The following is a 24931-nucleotide window of genomic DNA, read 5'->3' as shown; positions in this document are numbered from 1 at the left end:
GAGGGGAAATTGTGGTCTTTGAAGAAGGAGGCCATCTGGGAATTTCTATGGTGGAATTGGTCATCCTGGGAACAGATGCAGCAGAGGCAGAGGAGTTGGGAATAAGTGATGGCATTTTTACAAGAGGCAAGGCGAGAGGAGATACAGTCTAGATAGCCATGCGGGTCCATGAGTCTGTAATAGATGTCTGTGGTTAGTCGGTTGCTGGACATGGAGATGGAGAGGTCCAGGAAGGGGAGGGAGGTGTCTGAAATGGTCCAGGTGAATTTAAGGTTGGAGTGAAAGATGTTAGTGAAGTTGATGAACCTCCTCGTGGGAGCATGAGGTGGTGCTGATACAGTCATCGATGTACCGGAGAAAAAGGTGGGGAGTGGTGCTGGTGTAGCTACGGAAGATGAACTGTTCCACGTACCTAATGAAGAGGCAGGCAGAGCTGGGTCCCACGGCCAGCCCTTTGGTTTGGAGGAAGTGGGAGGATTGGAAGGAGAAGTTGTTAAAGGGTGAGGACCAGTTCAGCATGGTGGATGAGGGTGTCAGTGGAAGGGTACTGGTTGGGACTGGCTGGGAACACTACCCAGAAACCTACTTTTGATTGTACAAATCCTGTCCTTGTTTGTTCGAACAAAATGCAACACCTCCAATTTATCCAAATTAAATTCCATCTGCCACTCTTCAGCCCATTGACCCAATTGATGGAGATCTCTTTGTAATCTTAGATAACTTCCTTCACTGTCAACTATAGCACCAATTTTGGTGTCATCCACAAGCTTACAAACCATGACTCCTAAATTCTCATCCAAATCATTTATATAAATGATAAAGGTGGACATAGCACCAATCCCTGTGGAACACTGCTGGTCATCGGCCTCCACTCTGAAAAATAACCCTGTACCATCATTGTCTTCTGCCATTAAGCAAATTTTGAATCCAATTGGCAAGCTCATTCTGAATCCCATGTGATCTAACTTTACTAATCAATCTATCATGCAAACTTTGTCAAAGGCTTTACTAAAGTACAAGTAAACAATGTCAACCATTCTGCCCTCGTCAATCTTCTTGGTTCGTTCCTCAAAAACTTCAACTTACCACGCAGGAATTAATCCGATTTGGAAATGAGAGCGGCTCACATTTGACAACAGCCAGTTGCTCCTCAAAGATGGTTTTACAACTTTGTGTAAAATATACATTAAAATAAAATTTACATATATGATTGCAGCAATATTGGTAATATGGTATTAACTTCCACCAAGAAGCAACTGAAGGTGGTCGACACCTCTTCAAGAGCAGTTAAAGATAAGGCAATAAATTCCAGTCCTCCCAAGAACAAACTGAACTAAATATTCATTCCCTCTGAAAATCACATCCCTAATGTAAGTTTCAACCTCCATTAAATACATCACTTTGCTATTCCAAACTGTGCGTGGCTGTGTACTAGGAGAGGCTCACGGAGTTGACCAGTACAAACCTTTATCTCTCCACCCTTGAGGCTTCCTGCCTCTATTCCTGATGAAGGGCTTTTGCCCGAAATGTCTATTTTCCTGCTCCTCAGATGCTGCCTGACCTGCTGTGCTTTTCCAGCACCACTCTGATCTAAACTCTGGTTTCCAGCATTTGCAGTTCTCAATTTTGCCCCATCATCTGACAAGACAGATGTCTGCCACAGGCACATGTTTGCACAGGAACTGATGAAGGCCTTTGCTCACCGTAAAATTTTAAATTTATGCAATACTTTACAGCATTACTGTTGTTAAACTTGATTTTGCCACTATTGTTTAGACATTTCTGTTCTGCTGAAAACATTCGCTTTCTTATATTTGTATACATTTCCCATGTTGCACTTACATCTAATTTCTATAATTCTGAAATACATTAGAATTTATAAGCAGATCTATATTTAGGAGAAACTACATTTTAATAGCTACATTAGGGACTATATCACAATGCATAAAATCAATGTCATTCAGATATATTAACACACTTTGGAGCTTTTTAGTGTACACAAGAAACTTAATACGAAATGTTAAATTTTGCTGAATTCCCAGTTCCCCGGTTTCAAAGGAATGAACCCTTTCCTCAACATTCTGCCTGAATCACTGGCAGAGAATATTGGATCAAGGTTGGACATTCAGTTCCTTAATCACGAGAAAAAGGGGTATTCGCTCCCTTTGATCCTCACACTGTTTCAGAGTCTATGATTGTATATTTTATGACGAGCAGTCAGAATTAATGCTGTAACCTGCAGTGACTTGGCACAAGAGGAGTTTTTAACTGCATATAGCAAAAAAGGAGGAAACCAAACCAACACACTTCCTAAAAATCTCCCAATTGAAAATACAGATAGTATTTGCATTAATACAGGACCCTTCCCCATCTCAAGCTGGTCTTTACGATTAACGAAGCAACTTTGGAAATGTAGTCACTATTGTAGTGAAGAGAATTCGGTAGCCAATTCCCACACAGCAAGATCCCATACACAGCAATGAGAGAAGTACCGGAAAACCTGTTTTTAAGAGAGATTGGACAGGACACCGGGGAGAATGTGCCTGCTTTCTTTTGTTTTACAAATTGGAGGCGCTGAAGTTTTATTTAAGTTCCCCCGCAGGACCTTGAAAATACTGCACCTCTGACGGTGAATGCAGCACCCACTCTGGAATTTTGTGCCCAAAACTCTGTTGTGGGACTTGAGCTCAGAACCAGACTCTGAGGAAAGAGCGCCAATAACTGATTAAAACCTTCATGTTTGGCCTATGCCATTTTCTGATTACCTTGTGCCAACAGGACCCACTGGTTAGAGTGCAAGTCCTTCTTTGTGTTCCGCTTGTTGGGCATGGCAGACCTGATATCAATGTAGTATCTACTCAGTGATACAATGTTGCAGCTCCCAAATTGTGACAATCCTTCCTCACTCTGAATGGCGCCAACCAGACCCAGCTCAGCAGACAACAGCAGAAAGGGGGAAAGTGAACCCAGTACATTCATTTAAAAGAAAAACCGGAAAGTCTTGGGCAGCAGAGATGCAGGGAGACTTCACATGACTATAGTACCGAGTTGGTCATATCGAGGGGTTAAACAATCAAAGAGCCAGCAATGACGGCAATTGAATGAAACCAACCACACACCCTCTTCTGTGCATGAGGTGGTACAATCCTAATTAAAGGGACCCTGCATCCAAAACACACGCCAGTGCAAAACTCAGTTAAAGCATTGGGTTTTCAAGGAGCAGTCCAAGAAGACAATTGACAACAAACTATGTATTAATTAATTGATGATTCTAGTTGTTAATCTATGGAATGTGAAAGTTAGTAGCTACATCGGTTTTGCACCTTTAAGCCTCGGAACTTTAAACAATCCTTCTCCCTTTACATTACTGAAGTCAAATCTTGATGAAAGCTCCTCCATACGTCGAGATGTGATGGGGCAGATGTCATGACGATTCGCGGAACTAAGGTTGCAGATAGGGATTTAAACCAATCAGTAGGTGGGAGGGTTCATATGAAGGGGAGTTTTAAAACTGGGGAAAAACAAACGAGAGGAGAGGTGCTGGGGTAGTGAAAATGCAGCGATAGTGATGAGGGGTAGAAAATATGGGCAGAAGAGTGTAGCATAAACTAGAATTAGCGTGAGTAATAATGGTTAAAAAGCTTAAAGGTCTTTATCTGAATACACCTATCGAACATAGGTGAGGAGACAGCACAAAAGGAAATCAATGAATGAAAGCAAAACACTGCAGATACTGGAAATCTAAAACATACACAGAAACTACTGGTGAAACTCAGTGGGTGTGGTAGGATTTCTGGACAGAGAAACAGAGTTAATGTTTCTAATCCAGTATGAATCTTCTTCAAAACTCTGTAGTATGGGTGCACTAGATTGGAATCAGTTTGAGTGGAAATAAGGAAAAGCAGGGGAAAGAAATCACAGGTGGAAGTTAACCCACTGTGGGACAAAGTATAAATTGGAACACAGTAGGGATGTGTGACAAGGGCACTAGAATTGGCACGGGTCATATTAACAACCAAAATTAGATGGGAAAAGGTAACACTGATGATAAATACTGGCAATAATTTTTCAGTCTTTCCTGGATTCAGGGGAGGTGCTAGAAGGTTAGGGAATTGCAAATATTACAAATATCTCACTCCCAATCCTTCCCCTTTTAGCTTTACTTGTTACATTCTATGTCACCACGTCTTCTCTCCCTCCCTCCACTCCAGTGGGACAGTCTGGCAGTTAGACACACCATTGTTCTGTCATTCTCATACTCCAGCACTCCACAGCACTCCTGCACCGGCCCCCTCCCCAATGTTGCATAAATTCTGATCCTCCACACTTCATATCAGCTTTGACTAAGAGTTATCTGGATTGGAAATATGAGCTTGCTCTTTCTCCATGAATGGTCCCTGACCTACTGTGATTTCCAGCATTTTTTGTTTTCAGAGCAAATATTATAGATTTGTTCAAGAAAGGTTGTAAAGGTAATCCCAGCAAATACATGCTACAAATCTAATGTTGAAGAGACTTCTAGAAACAATTATTTTGGATAACGTCAGCAGTCATAATGGAAAGGATGGGTTGATTACGCAGAATCAGCACAGATTTCTAAAGGGGAAGAGCATTTAAGTAACTTGCTGGAGTTTTTTGAGAGGTATCATAAAGGCTTGATGAGGATAACATTGATGTGGTGTGCATGGATTTCCAGAAGATGTTTGACAGTGCCACACAACAGACATTTGAGAAAAATTAAATGTCATGGTATAAAAGGGTCAATACAAAATTGACTGAGTGATAGTAAATAGAGAGTAGCATCCAATGGATCTTTATTGGACTGGAGGGAGATTTGTAGTGGAGGTGCCCAAGGATCAGCATTGGGAGCTTTGCTTTTTCTGATATATATTAATGATCAGGATCTTGGTGTGCAGGGAATAATTTCTAAATTTGCGAATGACACAAAATGTGGGAGAATTGTAAATTGTGAGGACAATGTGGAACTCCAAAAGGACATTGACAAGTTGATGGAGTGAATGGATAGGTGACAGATGGGGTTTAATGCAGAGAAGTGTGAGGTGTGGCATTTTGGTAGAAAGAATATTGAAAGACAATATAAAGAGGTGGTACAATTCTCATGAGGGTGCAAGAGCAGAGGAGGCCTGGGTGTATATGAGCACAGATCATTGAAAGTGTCAGGATAGGTAGAGAGCGAAGTTAATAAGGCATGCAGTGTTCTCAGCTGTAATAATAGGGGCATAGACTACAAGAGCAAGGAGGTGATGTTGAACTTGTCTAAGACACTTGTTAGACCTCAGCTGGAGTATTGGGTACATTTGTAGGTGCCATGTTATAGAAAAAGAGCGAATACATTGGAGAGAGTCCAGAAGCGGTTTACAAGAATGTTTCCAGGAATGAGGAACTTCAGTTAGGAGGATGGGCTGAAGAAATTGGGACTTTTTGCCTTGGAGAGAAGAAGGCAGAGAGGAGATTTGATGGAGGTTTGCAGAGTCATGAGTGGACTGGTTAGTTTAGGTAGAGAGAAGCTGTTCCTGCTCATAAAAAGAAAAAGAACCTGTGGGCATAGATTAAAAGTGATGTACAAAAGAAGCAAGTGCTATGTGAGAAATACCTTTTTCACTGCGAGTAGTTACAGAATGCATTGTCTGGAAATGCATGAAGGCAGGTTCAATTGAGGTACTCAAGAGGGCTTTGGTTGATTACTTGGGTAGCAGCAATCTGCAAGGGTATTGGGAAAAAGCAGGAGATTGACAAAAGGTAATTAAGCTCATTTGAAGTGCCAGGGCAGGCACAATGGGCTGAATGGTCTCCTTCTGTGCTGTAAAAATTCTGTGATGAACTTGAAGAGTGCCTCAGGGGTTATTTCTCAGAACAATACCTTGCAGAAGCTGTCTAGGAACATGCCATTTTAGATCTAACAATGTATAATGAGGTGAGATTAATAACAGATCTCATAGTTAAGGGTCTTAGAGGGGATAGCAATCAAAAAATTGAAGAATTTAAAATTTAGTTTGATGGAGAGTTACATGGGTCTCAAACCAGTATCCACAAGTTAAATAAGAATACTGACATCGATATGAAGAAAATGTTATCCAAAGTGGCTGGGAAAATGGACTAATGGGAAATTCAGTGGATGAGCATTGAGAGACATTTAAGCAGATATTTATTATGCTGTGCAAAAATTTATTCCAATCAAAAAAAAACTCGATGAGAAGGAAGAATCACCCATTCTAAACACAGGTGGTCAAGGAGAGTATCCAGTCAAAAACAAAGATTTAAAAATCGACAAAAACCTAGTGGTAGGCCAGAGGATTGGGAAGTTTTATGAACCAGCAGCAGATGCCTAAAAATCTAATAAAGAGGAAGAAAATTGATTATGAAAGTAAATTGTCAAGAAATATAAAAACAAATAGCATGAGTTTCTATGCTATTTGGAGAGTCATTGATCTGCTGAGTGGCATCTGTTGGCACTGTCAGGATTCTATTCACCACTCTTATATCATCAAATCAACTGAATGATATTTGCACAGTACAATTCCATGACAATCACAAATTTAGCTGATAAATAGTCCACACTATTACATCTCATTCACTGTGTCAGTTTTTCCACAGTTACTGTGACAGTTCAGACCACTACTGCTGAATTATAAGGCCTGATGTAAACAAACACACATATTCCTTCAGCTTAATACAAAAAGACTTTTAAACTTTCTAAACAGTAGATTATCACCAGGCTTCATATGTTTTCTCTTTCTCATTTCATTCAATTTAATTTAACTTAGCTCCATTTCAGCTAACTTAACAAATTTTAGGCTAATATCTACAAGGGAGATGGAAATCAGGAAACTATACAACAGTTACTATAATAGCATTGGGAAAATGCTAGAATCCATTATTAAGGAATAAACCATAGGACTTGTAGAAAATCTTAATCAAACAAAGTCTAGATGGTTTTGTTTAAAGAATATCATGTTTGACAAATTTGCTAGTCTTTGTTGAGGAGATAACAGGGAGAGTTAATAACGGAGAACTGGTAGATGTAGTGTATTTGGATTTCCATAAATCAATAAACTGCCACATACAAGCTTATTGTACAAGTTAGGAGCTCACATATTGAGGGTTATGTATTAGCAAGGATCAAAGATTGATATTGACTGTTGAGACCCCTTAAAAACTGAATTTTTCCAGCATTTACTATGTAACATGAGATTTCATTTAACAGCAGTATTTAACTTTAAAACTAGCACATGAGAACAATTCAGAAGAATTACAAACAACACAGAGGTTATGATGCCCACTGAAATAGCATCAACAATTTATCTGACACCAAACACACCCTATTATAGGTGTTTTTTAAAATACAAAGTATTTATTCTTATAAAGAATGAATAACGAACTCTCAGATGTCGGCAGGCAAGGAGACAACAATCATCTGACATCATGACTGGCTATTCCATTATCATTGGCCAAAGAGTTCATCCAATTGATTTACACAATATAAATCACCTGCCCTTAGAAATACAATAATAAGTGCCAGGGTCACAGGAGAGCTCTCGGAGGGCAGTTCTTATCAAGCAGACCTTGTAGGCAGCAGTTCACATTTGGTGGTCCACAAACATTCTTCACTAGGCAGGTGGAAGATGGACAGAAGGATTAGAGAAAGACACAGGTAAGTGTTCCCTAAAACCTCAGCTAGAGAGCGAGATGCTATCTTAACCACTTTAACGAGACTGAAATATTCCTTGTTGATAGCCTTTTGTCATTTATTTAGATTAGATTACTTAGTGTAGAAACAGGCCCTTTGGCCCAACAAGTCCACACCGACCCTCTGAAGAGCAACCCACCCATACCCATTCCCCTACAACTAACACGATGGACAATTTAACATAGCCAATTCACCTAACCTGCACATCTTTGGACTGTGGGAGGAAACCGGAGCACACCCACGCAGACACGTGGAGAATATGCAAACTCCACACAGACAGTTGCCTGAGGTTGGAATTGAACCCGGGTCTCTGGCACTGTGAGGCAGTAGTGCTAACCACTGTACCACTGTGTCTTTGGTAATGGTGAACCATCTCCAATTATTAGGGTTGTATACATTCTTTATCTAATGAGACTAATGTATCATACCTAAACTGCTGTTTCCTAACAATCTCAACAAACTATCAGAAAATTGCTACAAATCGCTGACTACCTGTCTACCTGTATTAGGACCACCACCCCCATCCCCCCCGCCCCCCACCCCCCCAAAGTCAACATTGACTAAAACACAGAAGGCAAAGAGTTAGGGTTAATTGGATTTTTTTTCAGGTTGGAAATACCATAACTGATAGAGTACCACAAAAACCAGAGTTCTCTGCCCTCTATTTATTATTCATATTAATAACTTGCAGGAGGGATAGAGTGCAATGTATCCAAATTTGCTAATAGTACAAAAGTAGGTTGAAGGTCATGTGGTGTTGAGATCGTAAGGAATCTGCAAGGGGATGTAGATATGTTGGGTGAGTGGGAAAAATACCTGGCGGATAGAATTTAAAGTAGCACACTGTTCATGCACTTTACTAGGAAGATTCAAAAGGCAAAATATTATTTAAACATAGATATACTTCAAAAATGTGTAGCACAGAGATTTGGCTGGCCTTGTGCATGAAATGCAAAACGTTAGCAAATGATGCAGTAAGTAATTAAGAAGGTAGGTGACATTTTGGCTGTTATTCCTAGGGTGTTGGTTTTAAAATGTACAGAGTGTAGGTGAGGCTGCATTTGGAGCAGTCTACAGTTGTGATTCACATTTAAGAAACAATATACAGGTATTAAATGCAGTTAAAGGTATCCACAAGGCTCATTTCTTGGATGATGTTAACTTACCAAGATCCTGAACAAGTTACTTATTCATTAACTTTTAGAATGAGGGGTGATCTTATTGAAGTACACAAGGTTTTGAGGGGTGCTTAACAGAGTAAGTAGTGTTTCCACTAGTAGGGAAATCTCAAACTAGGAGTCATAGTTACAGAATAAGGGGACACTCATTTATAAACTAAGATGCAATGGAATGTCTTGTCTCAGAGGGTAATGAGTGCTTGGAATTCTCTACTTCAGAAAGTGGCAAGGCTAGATCAGTGCCTGGGTCACAGGAGAGTTCTCGGAGGGCAGTTCTTATCAAGCAGACCTTGTAGGCAGCAGTTCACATTAGATTACTTAGTGTGGAAACAGGCCCTTCGGCTCAACAAGTTAAAGCGGAGGTAGACAGATTTCTGAACTATTGAGGAGCTGAGGTCTGATAAACTGGCACAAAAGATGAGGTGAGGTCTGGGGTTGATCAACCACAATCTTTTTGAATGGCAGAGTAGAATTGTGAGGCTGAATGTCCTACCCCTGCTGCTATTCTTATTTTCATATTTCTTATTTTCTTACTTTTGAAGCATAATAGGAAATATGAAGGCAAAAACTGATGGTGCTTCTCTCAATGTTATGGGATAATTGAGGGAGGAGTGATGTTGGTCCCTGAGAAAGTTTTAAATTTATATATTACGCATGCTGCATCATGCTTCATTTGAAATACGTTTAAACTTGCCAATGGATTCCTTTTCAGAAAAATCAAAATAAGCTCTTTGGATTTCACAGACCACCATACCCCAAAATGTACAGTTACAATGCTGAAGCCAAAACTGTCCCCAGCTCACAAGACACTAGGGTTGCCAACTCTAATTGGAAGTAATCCAGGAGTCTAGCTCATGTGAGGCTTGCTTACAATTTGCAGATGGCATTCCGTTTCCCTTACTTAGTCCCCTGTGGTTGTGGATGTCTGCTTTCCTGCCAACAACTGCTGTGCAAGGCATTCCAAAAACCAGCAGTCCACCGCAAGCAACAACAACTTTACATTTATATAATGCCTTTAGCCTAATAAAACATCCCAAGACACTTTCTAGAAGCAACATAAAGCAAAATTAGATACTAATCCACATAAGGCAATATCAGTGCAGTTGTCCAAAAGCTCGACTTAGGAGTGTGTTAAGGTGGAGAGAGAGAATTTGGAGAGGGACACGGAAATGCAGAAATCATGGCCCAGGTAGCGGTCATCAATGGTGGAGAATGAACATCAGGGATACACAAGAAATACATAAGTAGAAAGTACATGAAGAAGCAGAAGTAGATGAGCATAAGTATCTCAGTGTTGTGGGACTGGAGAGGATTACAGAGATAAGGAGATACGAGATCATTAGGAATCTGAAAACAAGGAGCCAATGCAGGTCAACATGCACAGGAATAGTAGGTGAAAGGGACTTCATTTGAAAAGGTATTGGAACAGTCAAATCTAGAAGACATGGTAAGGAATTTGGCAGAAGACGAGCAGAGGGGAGGTAGAGTCAAGTGTAGGTACAGCAGCAGAAGTAGATAATCCTTATGATGCCATGAATGTAAAGTGGGAAACTCACCTTAGGAGCAAATATGACACCAAGTTTATGAACAGGATGCTTCAGTCTCAGTGACCGGGGTGAGGGACAGAGTCAGTGACCAGGCAGAGGGATGGAGTCAGTGTCTGGGAAGAGGAATTAAGTCAGTGATGAGGGAGAGGGATGAAGTCAGTGGCTCAGGAGGAGGCGTCTCGATGGGTGACTTAAAAGAATGACTTTATTCCTCCTGATATTGAATTGGTGGCAGCTGCTGCTTATCCAGGACTAGTGCACAAACTACACCAGTGCGAAAGGTGAAAAATTTGATTTTATCCTAGTTGTAGTATATCAAGATGTTGCTAGTTGTAGTATATCAAGATTAATTTTCCATCCCTGGAGATTTTTGGAAAGGGTTGGCAATGTAACACCAATGCTGATCTCTACCCATGGGTCATTCAGAGATAGAGGGATATTCAGCCAGACTCCTGCTACTGATCATATTCCAATACATTGGGATTGGCAGAGGGGAAGATGAGAGACAGAGAAAACAGGAGAAATACCTGAAGTCTTGACATGGATTGAATGAAGTGTAATCCAGGTAGGTGAGGGAGTCCATTCAGGAGACGGAGAGAAGTTGAGGAATGAAAGGGGAAAGTCAGAGGTAGACAATTAAAGATAAAGCATAGATGTAAATTAGGAGCATATTTGCTTTTAATATAAAGAAATGCTCTCCAATGGATGCAGCACAAACCAAATGCTTCCAAGGGGAGTTTAAAGAAGTCATAACTGTAAAGTTTTCGCAAAATCATGATGTTAACTCATATCCACCATATTCCTACAGATTCCCCCAGCTACCTTTACTTCACTTCCTCCAACCCTGCTTAACGTCAGGACTTTATTCTCCTAACTTCCACACTTTCAATTTCTGTCTCCATCCTATCTGTATTGTCACAATTCCTTCCAGAATATCTGATTGTATTGTCTTTTGTCCTCGGCTGAAGCTTTCTGCTGTCCGAGGTTATTGGGGTCTTTTTGACTTGGTTAGTTTCATGTCCCACACTCTGCCCTCACTTAATCCCCTCCCTCCAAGCACAGTGTGGTTCCCCTTGTCTGCCATCAGCATCACATCCAAAAGGACATCCACCATCTTCAGAGCCATCTTCCCCATACCTTTCAGCATTCTGAAGGGTCTGTTCCTTAACAGCATCATGGTCCACTCCTCAATCACCACAACACCCACTCCCATTCTCAGAGATGGGGGGTAAAAAGGGGAGAGGAAGATGGAAAGTTTTAGCCAATGGCAATTGGGCCTCTCAAAGTGCCTTACAGTCAATTGAACACTTTTTACACTGTAGGCTCTGATGTTATATGGGAATGCAACTAATTTGCAACACAGCAGACTCCCCAGAAATAGCAATGTGGTAATAGCCAGATGTAATAACTTTGTTTTTGTGAAGCTGATTGAGTAAAAAACATTGAATGGGACACTAACAAGACCTCCCCATTCCTCTTCAAAACATTGCCATTAGATCAGTTCCATTGATCTAAGCAGGTAGCTGGAACTTCAGTTTAGTGGCTTTTCTGAAGGATGCAGCACTTGCCCTGTTACTTCCTACCTTCTCATGGTCCAAGACCCCAATCACTCCTTCCAAGTGAAATGTTGAGTTACTTGCACTGCTTTCAGTTTTGTGAACCAAAATCACTGTTCATGATGCAATCTCCTTGACATTCTAGAGGTCAAATGCACATTGGGTGACCACTTTGTGGAACACCTCCAATCAGTCTGAGTGTGACCCTAAGCTTCCTTCATGTTAATTCATTTAATGCTCTGCCCACATTGACCCTTCTGTCCTCAGTCTCCTAATTGCTCCTTTGGAGCTCAATGTAAGACAAGACCCAGCACCTCATCCTTTGATTAGGCATTTCAGTGTTCAAATTCAACACTGAGTTCAATAATTGAAGTTCCTAACAATGCCTCAGTTGGGAGTTAGCTGTTGGTGATAAGTCTGCAATTCTCCTTTGCACCTCCGGTATTAACCAATCTTGTTCATTTTACTGGACCTGCCACCTTTCGCTTTGCCCATTAGCCCATTTATCATTCAACCCTACCTGCCTTCTGACCTATTAGTATGCCCTTAGTACATGCTCAAGACATAGAAACACAGAAAATAGGAAGAGGAGGAGGCCATTTGGCTCTTCAAGCCTACTCTGCCATTCAATATGATCATAGAGTCATAGAGGAGGCCCAATTTATCCATGCCTACCAGGCTTCCTAAAATGACCGAGTCCCATTAATCTACATTTGGCCCTAAACCTTTCCCTTTCATGCACCTGTCCAAATGCCTTTTAAACATTGTAATTGTATCCATCTCCACCACTTAGCCTGGCAGCTTGTTCCATACGCACACCACCTTGTGCATGAAAACGTTGCCCTTTGGGTCCCTTTTAAATCTTTTCCCTCTCACTTTAAACCTATGCCCTCTAGTTTTGGACTCCCCTACCCTGGAGAAATGACTGATCACCTAACACAATACCTTGTTCCTGCCTTCTCCCATAATCCTTAATCTCTTCAGCTGAAGAACTACAGAGGAACCTTGATTATCCAAACAATGTGGGCGGGGAGTATTTTATTGCATAATCGAATGCTGGATAACACAGTTTAGCCAAGTATCGGGAACTTGCGATCTTGCCAGATAATCTGAAATTCAGATAATCAAATGCCGGATAATTGAGGTTCCTCTGTACATCCAACTCCTTAAACATTTAAAGTTTTCGCCTCAACTGCTTTCTATAGCACAGACTCATCACTCTTTGGGTGAAGAAATGTCTCCTCATCTCAGTCTTAAAAGGCCTACTCCCATATCCTTCAATGATGACCCTAACCCCTGGTTCTGGAGTCTGGCTCATGTGCAATATCTTTCCTGTGTTTACCCTTTCTAATCCTTCCTGTTTTCACTACCAAAGTGGATAACCTCACATTTATCCACATTACCCTTCACCTACCATGTATTTGCCCAGTCACTGAAATTAATTGTCTAAACCACACTGAAGCATCACTGCACCCTCCTCACAGCTCACCTTCCCAACCATCTTTGTGCCATCTGCAAACGCAGAGATATTACACTGAGTTCCCTTATTTAAATCATTAATACATAGAGAATATGCAGCCCGACCATTTCCCAGTTTTGCTTTAAGGTCCCAAAGTTCAAATATTAAGGTTCACCGTCCACAGACATTTCCTGAAGGTGCTGAACATTACTGAGTTTAAAATGTTTGGGTTTACTGGTGAAAATTGAAGGATTAGCCAGGATACTTGCGAGGGGAAGGATGTTCCGAAACCCCCTTGGAATACCGTTCCCAGAGAATGAATAATACTTTATGCACGACTTAAATAGTACCAGATGCCAAGGAATGTTTGCAAACCATCAGTTTTAAACCAACCTGACTGAACGTGTTATGACACACTGCCAGGACCATCATATCCTGAGGTGGTACTCGAACCCGGACCTTACACCCAGGAACAAGGGCAGAGCACTACTGAACCGTTGAGGCAATCCTTCACAGAATATACTGGGCTGACTACTGTATTTGCACTCGTTTAATTCAACCGAGTCAAACTCATTGGTTCCGTAGGTGTCAAGGGGGCGGAGCGAACGGGTCCACAAACTGGCTCAGCCGTCCTTCCTTTCCCAGCAACTGCCTCGTCCTTCAGTGGGACTGGACAATGCAGAGTCCCCTCAGCCCTCTGCAAACCTGCATCGTCCACCAGCAGTCCGCCTTGACCGTCCTGCACCAGTACCTGCACGATCAGAGGCACCTTGGTCCGGCTCAGCCCAGCCCAGCTCAGACCCCCGGGGGCTGCTCCACTGTGAGCCAGGACGGCTCCAGCAGGAGGATCCCACCCCCAGCCCCTTCCAGCAAACGCAGGACCATCCTCCAGGTCGCCCGAGAGAGCAGGTTAACCCGCTTCATAGGCTTCACTTCGGGATTACTCAATCTGGAGCAGAATTCATTGGCTCCACTGCATCTCCACGTGGAGTGTAAGGTAAGTTTCAATGGTGGGTGAAAATCACCTACAATGTTGATTTAAAAAAAATATACTCCAACCGAATAATTGCAGACAAAATGACCCCTGCAGGCAAAATGACCCCTGCAGGCTTTTTTTTGGACCATCTAATACTCAACCGAGGTATTTCATATCGATAGGGAAAACCGTTTTCCCATCAGGGAGTGGGCTAGCAGAAAGTAGCGTTTGTGTTTCTGATACATGCAGTCATTCACGGGGGGTCACGTTCTCTGTTTGCTCTTGACCCTCCTCTCCAGCTCAGCGCCGAGCTCCGAAATCTCTGCAGTCGCATGGCAGCCCGAGATGATTGCCTCCGATTAGATGCGGATCTGAAAGCGATCGAGCAGTGTTTGCGAGACATTGCCCTGCAGCTATTGAGTTCACTGTCCTCGGACAACTCAGCTACGTGTCTGCAGACCATCCCTGCGTTGAAAGAACTCTGCAAGAAGTTCCTGGAGGTTTGAACTCACGGGATTCGGGGGATGGAGCCGCTGGTATTAATTCGCTGACATTGGGCAACACCGCCATGAGCAACATTGAACCACCTCAGACCGTGTAGATGTCAGTTTTCTTTGTGATTCTGAAACAACTGGGCAGTTTAGAGTTAATGTATTTCCGTGGGACTTGTAGGCCAGACTGGGTGAAGAAGGTAGAGTTCATTCTCTCTAGGACATGAGTAACTTTGCCACATTACTGGACTGGGACCAACTTCGAGTCATAGAGATGTACAACATGGAAACAGACCCTTTAGTCCAACCCGTCCATGCTGACCAGATATCCCAACCCAATCTAGTCCCACCTGCCAGCACCCGGCTCATATCCCTCCAAACCCTTCCTATTCACATACCCATCCAGGCATATTTTATCTTCTGACTTGTTTCAACACAGCATCCAAATTCTCAAATTGCCAGGGTAGGATTTAAACTCACAGATTTTCGGTTGTTAGTTCAGGGTTCTTATTCCCGAATACAAGATGCTGCTGTTGTTTTTGAAAGTGTGGATGGCAGGTATAGTTTGTCAAAATATACAGCGTGCTTCACATTTGGTGCTGCTCTCCCAGCTGAGGTCACCACAAAGGACTGTCCTTCTGAACGTCTCCGCTCGCCTGCGGTGTGCTAACCCTCCGGTTAAACCACCACCGTATGGTTCAATAGGACTATGGTGACTTTATATACAAGCACTGGCATTACTTTCACAGTGGCAACAACAACTGATTAGGAGAAAGTGAGGACTGCAGATGCTGGAGATCAGAGCTGAAAAATGTGTTGCTGGAAAAGCGCAGCAGGTCAGGCAGCATCCAAGGAGCAGGAGAATCGACGTTTTGGGCATAAGCCCTTCTTCCTGGCACCACATACTGCCCTGGCACCACATACTGCCCTGGCACCACACCACGTGCTGCCATAGGAGCCACGTGCACTTGACCAGTTTTCTTCACACCATCATTGGCGGCTTGATTCTAAGATCTGGAAGTCTCTCTTTCCCTCACTCTATTCCTCTAAGTTCCTCTTTACATAGCTAAATGTCCAATTTTTGTCTGATAGTGTTACTGTAAAGCATCCCTAAAGCATTTGTATCACATTAAGTGTTATGTAAATAAGAATTGATACTGCTTGCTGACTTGATGCCTAATGGTACAAGACAGACTTGCTTGATAGGCTGGATATGGGGAATGCTGGAATGGTGGCAGGATTTTGGCTGCGGTAGGCCCAGAGCGGGGACACCTGGCTGCGGTAGGCCCAGACCGGGGACCTTGGAGAAGTCCTGGATCCATGTTTGGGAGCCCAGCTGATGAAGATGAACTGTATTTAATACTTTCTTTTATTCTTCTTGTACCTCAATGGTGCTGGATTGTGATGACAGAACACTTTTCATTATATCTCCCTGGATACATGTGGTGATAAATAAATCATTCATTTATTCAATGTTTCACTCTTTGCACTGGTTTCAGCAAGATTTGTTGTGTCATGGTCTGCTGCATATATTGTTTTACATTTGTTTAGACTTTGCTAATTTTGGAATAAAGGTAGCAAAATGTTTTTCAAAGAAATTTTTAGCATATAAGCAAGAATATTACCCTTTCTAGTATTCATGTGATTGTAAACTTCAATAATAATCTAAATGAATCTGCAGAAGTCTCTCTCAGCTGCCATAGCAACATGTAGAATTGTACTCTCAATTAGATTTTGCGACAGAGCACATACGCAGTGCTATTGAAAATTGTTTTCGTAAAAAATGATTCCAATAGTTCAGTGACTGATCTGATTTTTAAAATAAATTCGATTGTTGTGTGAGTTTAAGTCTGTGCTCAAGATGATCAGTTGCATAATCCTTGCAATCAGCACAAGGAGACACAGTGTGGGGGTGGGGAGAGATTGGGCAGCAGGGATTCCTTTGGGACAGCCCACCCCCCTGCCATCCCTGCTCAGTAACAATAAGGCATTTAAGTAGAACCTGTTTCATTTTACTGTCTTATCTTTTTCCCATGTTTAGCATTGACTAAACAATACAACAACCTGATGAACAGGAGCAGGTATGAGCCCCCCCCCCCCCCTACCATTGTTCCACCATCAAGTTGATCTGTGTTGCATTTCAATTTACCTGTGTTTGCCCCTCGTTCCTTGATGCTAGGGGTTCCAACATTGGCCAAGCAGGAAGCTGGAAGAACACAGCAAGCCATCAGAAGGTGGCGAAGTTAATGTTTTGGGTGTAACCTTTCTTCAGAACTGGGGTTAGGGATAAGGGGAGCTGCTTATAAAGGAGGCGTGGGGTGGGAGGTAGTGCTGGGTGAACACAGGTGGAGGATATGACCTGGTTGGTCGATGGCAGGAATGATTCTGGTTGGTAGCTGGAAGGAAGGGTCAGCCAGAGGAATAGAAGTGAGTGAGAGGGGCTGGAAAGGAAGTCAGGGGATAGGGAGGGAGGTTATTTGAAATTGGAGAACTGTGTTGAGTCCTCCGAGCTATAGGCTGTCCAGGCAGAAGACGAGATGCTGATCCTCCAACTTGCAGTCTGATTCACTGTGGCAATGGAGGAGGGTGAGAATGGTCATGTCGGGAAGGGAATGGGAAGGGGAATTAAAGTAGGCGGTGACTGGGAGATCAGGTTGGCCTCTGCTGAGATGCTCAGTGAACTGTTCCCTTAGTTTACCTTTGGTCTCACCGATGTAGAGAAGACAACATCGGGAGCGCCGGATATGATAAACTGGGTTGGGGAAGAGGCATGTGAACCTCTGTCTCAGTTGGAAGGAGTGTTTGGGGGCATTTAAGGATGATGCGTTGAATGCGGATACTGGTGGAATGGTAGGTGAGGACAAGGGGGACCCTATCTTTATTGCGTTTGGTGGGGAGGGTTAAGAACAGTGGAATGGAGGTGGTGCGGTGGAGGGCTGTCTGGATGACAGGGGTGAAAAGCATATTGTTCAAAATAGTGGACATCTGGGATGCTTGGGAGTGGAATGCTTCCTCATCTGAGCAGATGCAGTGGAGGCAGAGGAATTGGTAAAATGGGATGGAGTTCTTACAGGATACTGGGTGGAACGAGGTGTCGTCCAGGTGAGAGTCTGGGTTTGTAGTAAACATCCGTCTGGTGACTGTTGCTGGAGATGGAAATAGAGAGGTTAAGAAAGGGGAGGGAGGTATCCGAGATAGACCAAGTGAATTTGAGGGCGGGGTGGATGTTGTGGGCCAAGTCGATAATGCAGTCATCGATGTAATGGCGGAAGAGTCGTGGCACAGTGCCTGTGTAGGTACTGAGGGGGGACTGCTCAACACAGCTGACAAAGAGGCAGGTATAGCCGGGGCCCATCCGAGTACCCGTGGCCACCCCCTAGGTTTGGAGTTAAAGGAAAAGTTATTAAAGGTGAGGACCAGTTCAGTGAAGTGAAAGAGGATATGGGTGGAGGGCGACTGGATGGGTTTGTTGGAGAGGAAGAAGCTGAGGGCCTGAAGGCCATCCTTGTAGGGTATGGACGTGTATAAGGACTGCCCGTCCATCGTGAAGGTAAAGCACTGAGGGCCAGGGAACTGGAAGTTACTGAAGAGATGGAGGGCGTGGTTGGTGTCGCAGTTGTGGGTGGGCAGTATCTGAACCAAGGGGGAGAGGATGGAGGCGAGATAGGGAAGAAGTGAATTTGATGGGGCAGGAGAATGCCGAGACAATGGGTTGACTGGGGTAGTTGGTCTTGTGGTTCTTGGGAAGCGGGGCTGGGGGACTATGAGTTTGGAAGCAGTGGAAGGGAGATCACCAGAGGCAATGAGGGCATGGACAGTGCAAGTGGTTTTAGCCTAATGGGTCACGGTGGGCTCGTGGGCAAAGAGAGGTAGGATATGGTGTCAAAGAGCTAGCATTTGGCCTCTGCAACATAGAGGTCCGTTCTCCAGACTACTACCACCCTGCCTTTATCAGCAGGTTTGATGGTGAACCGGGGGTTGGTGCGGAGAGAGTGGAGTGCTGCATGTTTGGACGAGGTGGGGTTGGAGTTGGTGAGGAGAGTGGAGAAATCGAGCTGATCTCATGTCGGCAGTCAGCAATGAAGAGGTCTAGGGAGGGTACAAGGCTGGCAGGGGGGTTACCAAGTGGAGGAGGAAGGTTGGAGGCGGGAGAAGGAGTCCTCAGACGGAGGTTGGGAGTTTTTGTTGAAATTCTCAGAATCACCAGGGGTTTCCTGAAATAAGGAGTTCTATCCCAAATGCTGCCTCCAGATCCAGGAAATCAGAGGTTTAAATTTTAGTTCAGCATACTGACATGAACGAAGAAGATTTACAAAGAACTTGAGTGATTAGCAGCTCTTAACCTGGGGTCAGGCATTATAATGGGGTTAAACTACGTTAACTTAAATCAGAATCATTTACACATTTTACATGGAGTGTGTCGCTGGGCATCTTTGTCCATAGAGAGGGACAGGTTTGGGTCTCAGTAGTATGGAGATTGGGGAATTCAGGATCTGGGGAGGGAGTCTGGGAAATGGACGCTTGGGGAGGGATGGAGACTGGTAAGTGAAGGAATCAGTGGGAGAGAAGGAGGCTGGAATTCAAAGGATTAAGGAGAGAGAAGGCTTCACTGGGAATGGATTGTCAGTGGGAAGAGTGGAAGAGAGTTTAGAGAGATAGGCATTGAAGTTGGGGCTCTGAGGCAAGATAGGGAGGCTTGGAATAGGGCATTGGTAGCGAGCACGATAGATATGGGGATGCAGTGACTGGGAAGCTGAGGAATATCATGTGTGATCCAGCATTTTTTACAGAGAGCATGAATGCCATGAGAGAGGAGCAGTTTATCAGGATATAAGTGTAATCTGAAAGCTTTATTGTGGGTAAACAGTAAATAGATTACTCCCACTGGTGGGGAAGGAGGAGTAGGGGAATAGAAATTGAAGTGCTTTCACCAGAAAGAATGAGAGTTAGAAGAGAATACTTCTAGAGCATATGTGGCTGCAGAGGATCTAGGATTTTGGGCCTGATTTTCTGTATTGTGGCAGCTTCATGTTAATTGTCAGTCTAGCCTTTTTTTTTAATGGAAGAGTGGAGCTCAACAAAGCTAATCATGCCCCCTTTTCACAGCAATCAGCAGCCATACCCTGAAGTGTAGAGGCCCTGACAGTCACTGACAGCTACTGTCAAAAGACAAGTCTCCAAGCCAAGGGTGATGTTAGGAGGGTAGGATGCCAGATTGCTGGGTGGATAGGCTGCTAGGAAAGTGGGGTGCTGGGTGGTAGGATGCCAGATGGCTAGGGGTAGGAGGCAAGGTTGGTTGGGTGCCAGGTAAGTATGGCGCTAGCTTGGATAGGGGTAAGGTGTCAGCTGGCAAGTTGGGCAGGAGGTGTTCAGGGTAAATTAGGGTGAACTGGTGAAATGAGGTCAGCAGGGTGTGGGAGGGTGGGGGTGTTCAGGTCCAGCAGTGGGGCTAAGGGGTGGCTTGAGTCCAGTCCTGCAGGTGGAAGAGAATGGGTGTTGCAGTCTGGCAACAATGGGTTAGGTGAAACAGTGGGATGTCAGGGGTCTGGAGGAGGTGTAGTTGGGTGTGCGCAAGGTAAGGATGGACTCACTTTAAGAGTTACTAAGGAGTTGGATAATGTATCTAATACTCTTACTTTTTCAGAATTATCTTTTATATCATTTCATCTGAACGATTCCATGGAAACTGTCGGAGGGTTCCAAGCAGAGAGGAATTATCCAGCTGAAAATTCAATTACTTGGGAAACTCCTTTAGAGTCTGCTACAATGGGGATTCAGTGGGGCCGCCATGTCCAACTCCCATCTATATTGGAGATTCAGGGGGCCGCCTGTCCAACTCCCATCTACAATGGGGATTCAGTGGGGCCGCCATGTCCAACTCCCATCTACAATGGGGATTCAATGAGGCCGCTATGTTCAACTTGCATTTACAATGGAATAATGACAAGCCATTGGAAAACCTACCCCTTTGTTTCAAAGGAAATTAGATCAATAGTTAATCATGCCATTGGATGTCACATGATCAGACTCTGAATTGTCAGAGCTATACATGATTAAATCTCCTGGTATGCTGGCAAACAGGTTTGGTTACACCACCTAACAGTCCAACTCACCAGAAATCTATTGAACTTCGTCTTGAAAGCTTCACTGCTAACATCATAGAGAGAGTTCCAGATTTTTACAAGCCTTCACTCCTGAATGACCCTGCACTGGAGTTAAGATTACATTTCCTTATTCCTGATTCCCCAACCAGAGGAAATAGTTTGTCCACATTTAATCTATTGAATTCCTCTAAAATTTGAATGATGCTAAACAAATCTCTACTCCATTTAATTGGATGGAGTAGATCCTGTATCGCTGTTTGGAAATGGGTGGGTGTTGTTCTCCAGTGTCCTGGTCAACACATCTCTCTCAAGCTTCCTACTAAGTAAAACTATTCAGTTATTCTGTCAGTAAGTTAGAAAGCGTCATTGTTGTTACACAGTCCCACATACTGAGGTTAAGTAGACGTTTGATTTTGCTGCGGTAGGAATTTTGGCTGTAGATTGATAACTGCTTGTTAATTCTCGGCTTTTCCTTTGGTGTGATCTGCTGACCCAGGTCACAAGAAACCAACAGGAAATGACTGGCTTTTTCAAAGGGACTGTTTCTTTCAAAATATTTCACGTGCTCATTTGTGGTTCCCCTGTGTTCTCAGTTGTGATTTGTAACATTTTTAAAAGATAATTAAGTCAATTATATATGCGTGGTATACGTTAACTTTAATTATTAATATTATTGATGCAAAACACTTCAATGTCATGCTGCTTCCAGTATAAGATCATGGAGTTGGCCATAGGCAGAAACCACTCTCTGGATGTGTGTCGTGATATTTTCAACAATAGTGACAATTCTAGAGAACACATTACAAAGTTATGAGCATCTTTCTCTAACCATACCATCAACAGATATGTCTGGTGCCTTGTTGTATGTGCCTGGTGCTGACTGAAATATAATCTGATTTGGAGAACAAAGTCTCTGGCAGTGCTTTAGAATTTGTTTACTGTAGTTTGGATGTCTTCCTTGTGATGGAAAGCTGTGGCACAGTCATCTGCTTACAGGAGCTCTCGGTTTCCTCCCTCCGTGACTTTAGTGGAGCCATGCAAACTGGTGAGATTGAAGATCTCCACCAGGCTATTGTCTTTATCACTCTGCTATATGGTGCAGCACTCTGCTATAAGTGCCATATAAAAGCTTTGGAAAATTTCCAAGACACCTGTTGATTGTGAGAATTTGATAATGAAACAAAATCACAAGTAACAACATCCTTTATCATCACCATTTCCCAGCTTCTTCCAGTTCTGAAGAAGAGTCATATTGGACTTGAAATGTCAACTCTGTTTCTGTCTCCACGGATGCTGCCAGATTTGATTTACTTTCATTTATTGTAGTCACATGAACCTAAGTACAGTGAAAAATTGTGTTTTGTGAACAGTACAGGCAGACCATAGCAAACAAGGACATACAGATCATAGGGTGCTTAGACAGAACGATACACACAAGGTTACAGCTGCACAGGAGGTGCACAAAGCAAGATCACCATTAGCAAGATCAACATTATTTAAGGTAGAGAGGTCCATTCACCTTGTTGTATCTCCTTTACGTTCTCCTTTTATTTCAAAACCATGAGACCATTTTCCAGAAAATTCAACTTTAGATGGCAGGCCATGTATTCTGTTTGGATGATTACAGAATCCCTATGCAGATCTTCGGTGCAGAATTGTCCCACAGGAAACAACGTCATTGTGCGCAATGCAAGGTTACCCTTTGCAAAAACTTACGAAGGTCTGCATTGCTGACCATCTCGCTCAGAAAAGACATTGCAGTCAACTGGCTCATGTGGAGGCAAGCACTGACATTTGTTTCAACATGCTTTGAGTGTCATCTACATCAAACTCATAACTGCCCACATTCCCAGAGGAAGACAAAAGGCAGTGCAACTGCAGAAGTTGCTTGAATCACCAACATGAACTGCCAGTCAGGACATGTCCATGCCAACCTCACAATGGCTTCTCCTATCTCAGGCAAGGCAGCAAGTCACTTACATCTTGGATATACGTGATTACTGAGGAATCTACCACCAACTAGATGCAACAGACACATTTACAGTCAGAATGTCATAGAGATGTACAGCATGGAAACAGACCCTTCGGTCCAACTCATCCATGCAAACTAGATATCCCAACTTAATCTAGTCGCATTTGCCAACACTTAGCCCATATCCCTCCAAACCTTCCTATTCATATAACCATCCAGATGCCTTTTAAATAATGCAATTGAATCAGCTTCCACCACTTCCTCTGGCAGCTCGTTCCATACACACACCACCTTCTGCGAGAAAAGGTTGCCCCTCAGATGTCTTTATATCTTTCCCGTCTCACCCTAAATCTATGCCCTCTAGTTCTGGTCACCCCTCAGCCTTCAGCCTCCAGGAAAAAGAGCCCCAGCCTATTGAGCTTCTCCCTATAGCTCAAATCCTCCAACCCTGGCAACATCATTGCAAATCTTTTCTGAACCCTTTCAAGTTTCACAACATCTTTACGATAGTAAGGAGTCCAGAATTGCATGTAATATTCCAAAAGTGGCCAAACCAATGTCCTCTACAGCCACAACAATACTCTGACCAATAAAGGAAAGCATATCAAACGCCTTCTTCACTATCCTATCATCCTGCAACTCTACTTTCAAGGAGCTATGAACCTGCACTCCATGGTTTCTTTGTTTAGCAACACTCCCTCAGACCTTACCATTAAATGTATAAGTCCTGCTAAGATTTGGTTTTCCAAAATGCAGCACTTCGCATTTATCTAAATTAAACTCCATCTGCCACTCCTCAGCCCATTGGCCCATCTGATAAAGATCCCGTTGTAATCTGAGGTAACCTTCTTTGCTGTCCACTACACCTCCAATTTTGGTGTCATCTGCAAACTTGCTATTGAGACCTCCTATGCTCGCATCCAAATCATTTATGTAAATGATGAAAAGTAGTGGATCCAGCACCAATCCTTGTGGTACTCCACTGGTTACAGGCCTCCAGTCTGAAAAACAACCCTCCACCACCACTCTCTGTCTTCTACCTTTGAGCCAGTTCTGTATCCAAATGGCTAGTTCTCCCTGTATTCCATGTGATCTAACCTTGCTAACCAGTCTCCCATGGGGAACCTTGTTGAACGCCTTACTGAAGTCCATTTAGATCACATCTATCACTCTGCCCTCATCAATTCTCTTTGTTACTTCTTCAAGGTCCTGGGGATTTATCCACCGTTATGTATTTCAAGACATTCATACTTCCTCCTCTGCAATATGGGCATTTTTCAAGATGTCACCATCGATTTCCCCACATTCTATATCTTCTCTGTCCTTGTCCGCAGTGAACACTGATGCAAAATACTGAATTAGTATCTCCCCCATCTCCTGCGGCTCCACACAAAGGCTGCCTTGCTGATCTCTGAGGGGCCCTATTCGCTCCCTGGTTACGCTTTTATCCTTAATGTATTTGTAAAAATTCCTTGGATTCTCCTTAACCGTATTTGCCAAAGCTATCTCATGTCCCCTTTTTGCTCTCCTGATTTCCCTCTTAAGTATGCTCCTACTGCCTTTATACTCTTCTAAGGATTCACTTAGTTTCTCCTGTCTATACCTGACATATGCTTCTTTGTTTTTCTTAACCAAACCCTCAATTTCTTTAGTCATCCAGCATTCCTACACCCTGACTGGAATATACTGTGTCTGGACTCTTGTTATCTCATTCCTGAAGACTTCCCATTTTCCAGCTCTCCCTTTACCTGCGATTATCTGCCCCCAATCAGCTTTCAAAAGTTTTTGCCCAATACCATCAAAATTAGCCTCCCTCCAATTCAGAACTTCAACTTTTAGATCTGGTCTATCCTTTTCCATCACTATTTTAAATCTAATAGAATTATGGTCGCTGGCCCCAAAGTGCTCCCCCACTGACACCTCAGTCACCTGCCCAGCCT

At 43.2% G+C, this 24931-nt stretch overlaps 2 protein-coding genes across 3 annotated transcripts in view; one reads left to right on the top strand and one right to left on the bottom strand.

Annotated features, from left to right (window-relative positions):
• The window catches only part of rnaseh2b (ribonuclease H2, subunit B), a 36969-nt gene extending 33526 nt beyond the window's left edge, over positions 1 to 3443 (bottom strand). The window contains exon 1 of one of the 2 annotated variants that reach the window (XM_043700432.1): positions 3324 to 3443. In XM_043700432.1, the coding sequence (XP_043556367.1) occupies positions 3324 to 3399 (76 nt within the window). In that variant the 5' untranslated portion in view covers positions 3400 to 3443. Of the gene's footprint in view, positions 1 to 2765; positions 3088 to 3323 lie in introns of those variants that run through there. The other variant, XM_043700431.1, reaches the window with a different exon arrangement.
• Positions 3444 to 14043: 10600 nt separating this feature from the next.
• Positions 14044 to 16647, top strand: LOC122555536 (leukemia-associated protein 7-like). Its single transcript, XM_043701560.1, has 2 exons — positions 14044 to 14445; positions 14724 to 16647. Exons 1-2 carry the CDS (start codon positions 14125 to 14127, stop codon positions 14928 to 14930), a joined length of 528 nt encoding a protein of 175 aa, XP_043557495.1. The 5' UTR covers positions 14044 to 14124; the 3' UTR covers positions 14931 to 16647.
• Positions 16648 to 24931: the final 8284 nt, after the last annotated feature.

Source organism: Chiloscyllium plagiosum, chromosome 12 (assembly GCF_004010195.1).
Source record: "Chiloscyllium plagiosum isolate BGI_BamShark_2017 chromosome 12, ASM401019v2, whole genome shotgun sequence".
NCBI classification, from domain to species: Eukaryota; Metazoa; Chordata; class Chondrichthyes; order Orectolobiformes; family Hemiscylliidae; genus Chiloscyllium; species Chiloscyllium plagiosum.
The sequence above is the reverse complement of the archived record's forward strand: the minus strand, read 5'-3'. Positions and strand labels throughout refer to the sequence as shown.

Excerpts from the sequence above, each read along its gene's own strand:
- LOC122555536 (XM_043701560.1), top strand. The coding sequence starts at position 14,125 with ATGCAGAGTCCCCTCAGCCCTCTGCAAACCTGCATCGTCCACCAGCAG. Across the intron at positions 14,446-14,723 it reads ATCTCCACGTGGAGTGTAAG|CTCAGCGCCGAGCTCCGAAA; the intron begins GTAAGTTTCAAT and ends CCTCCTCTCCAG.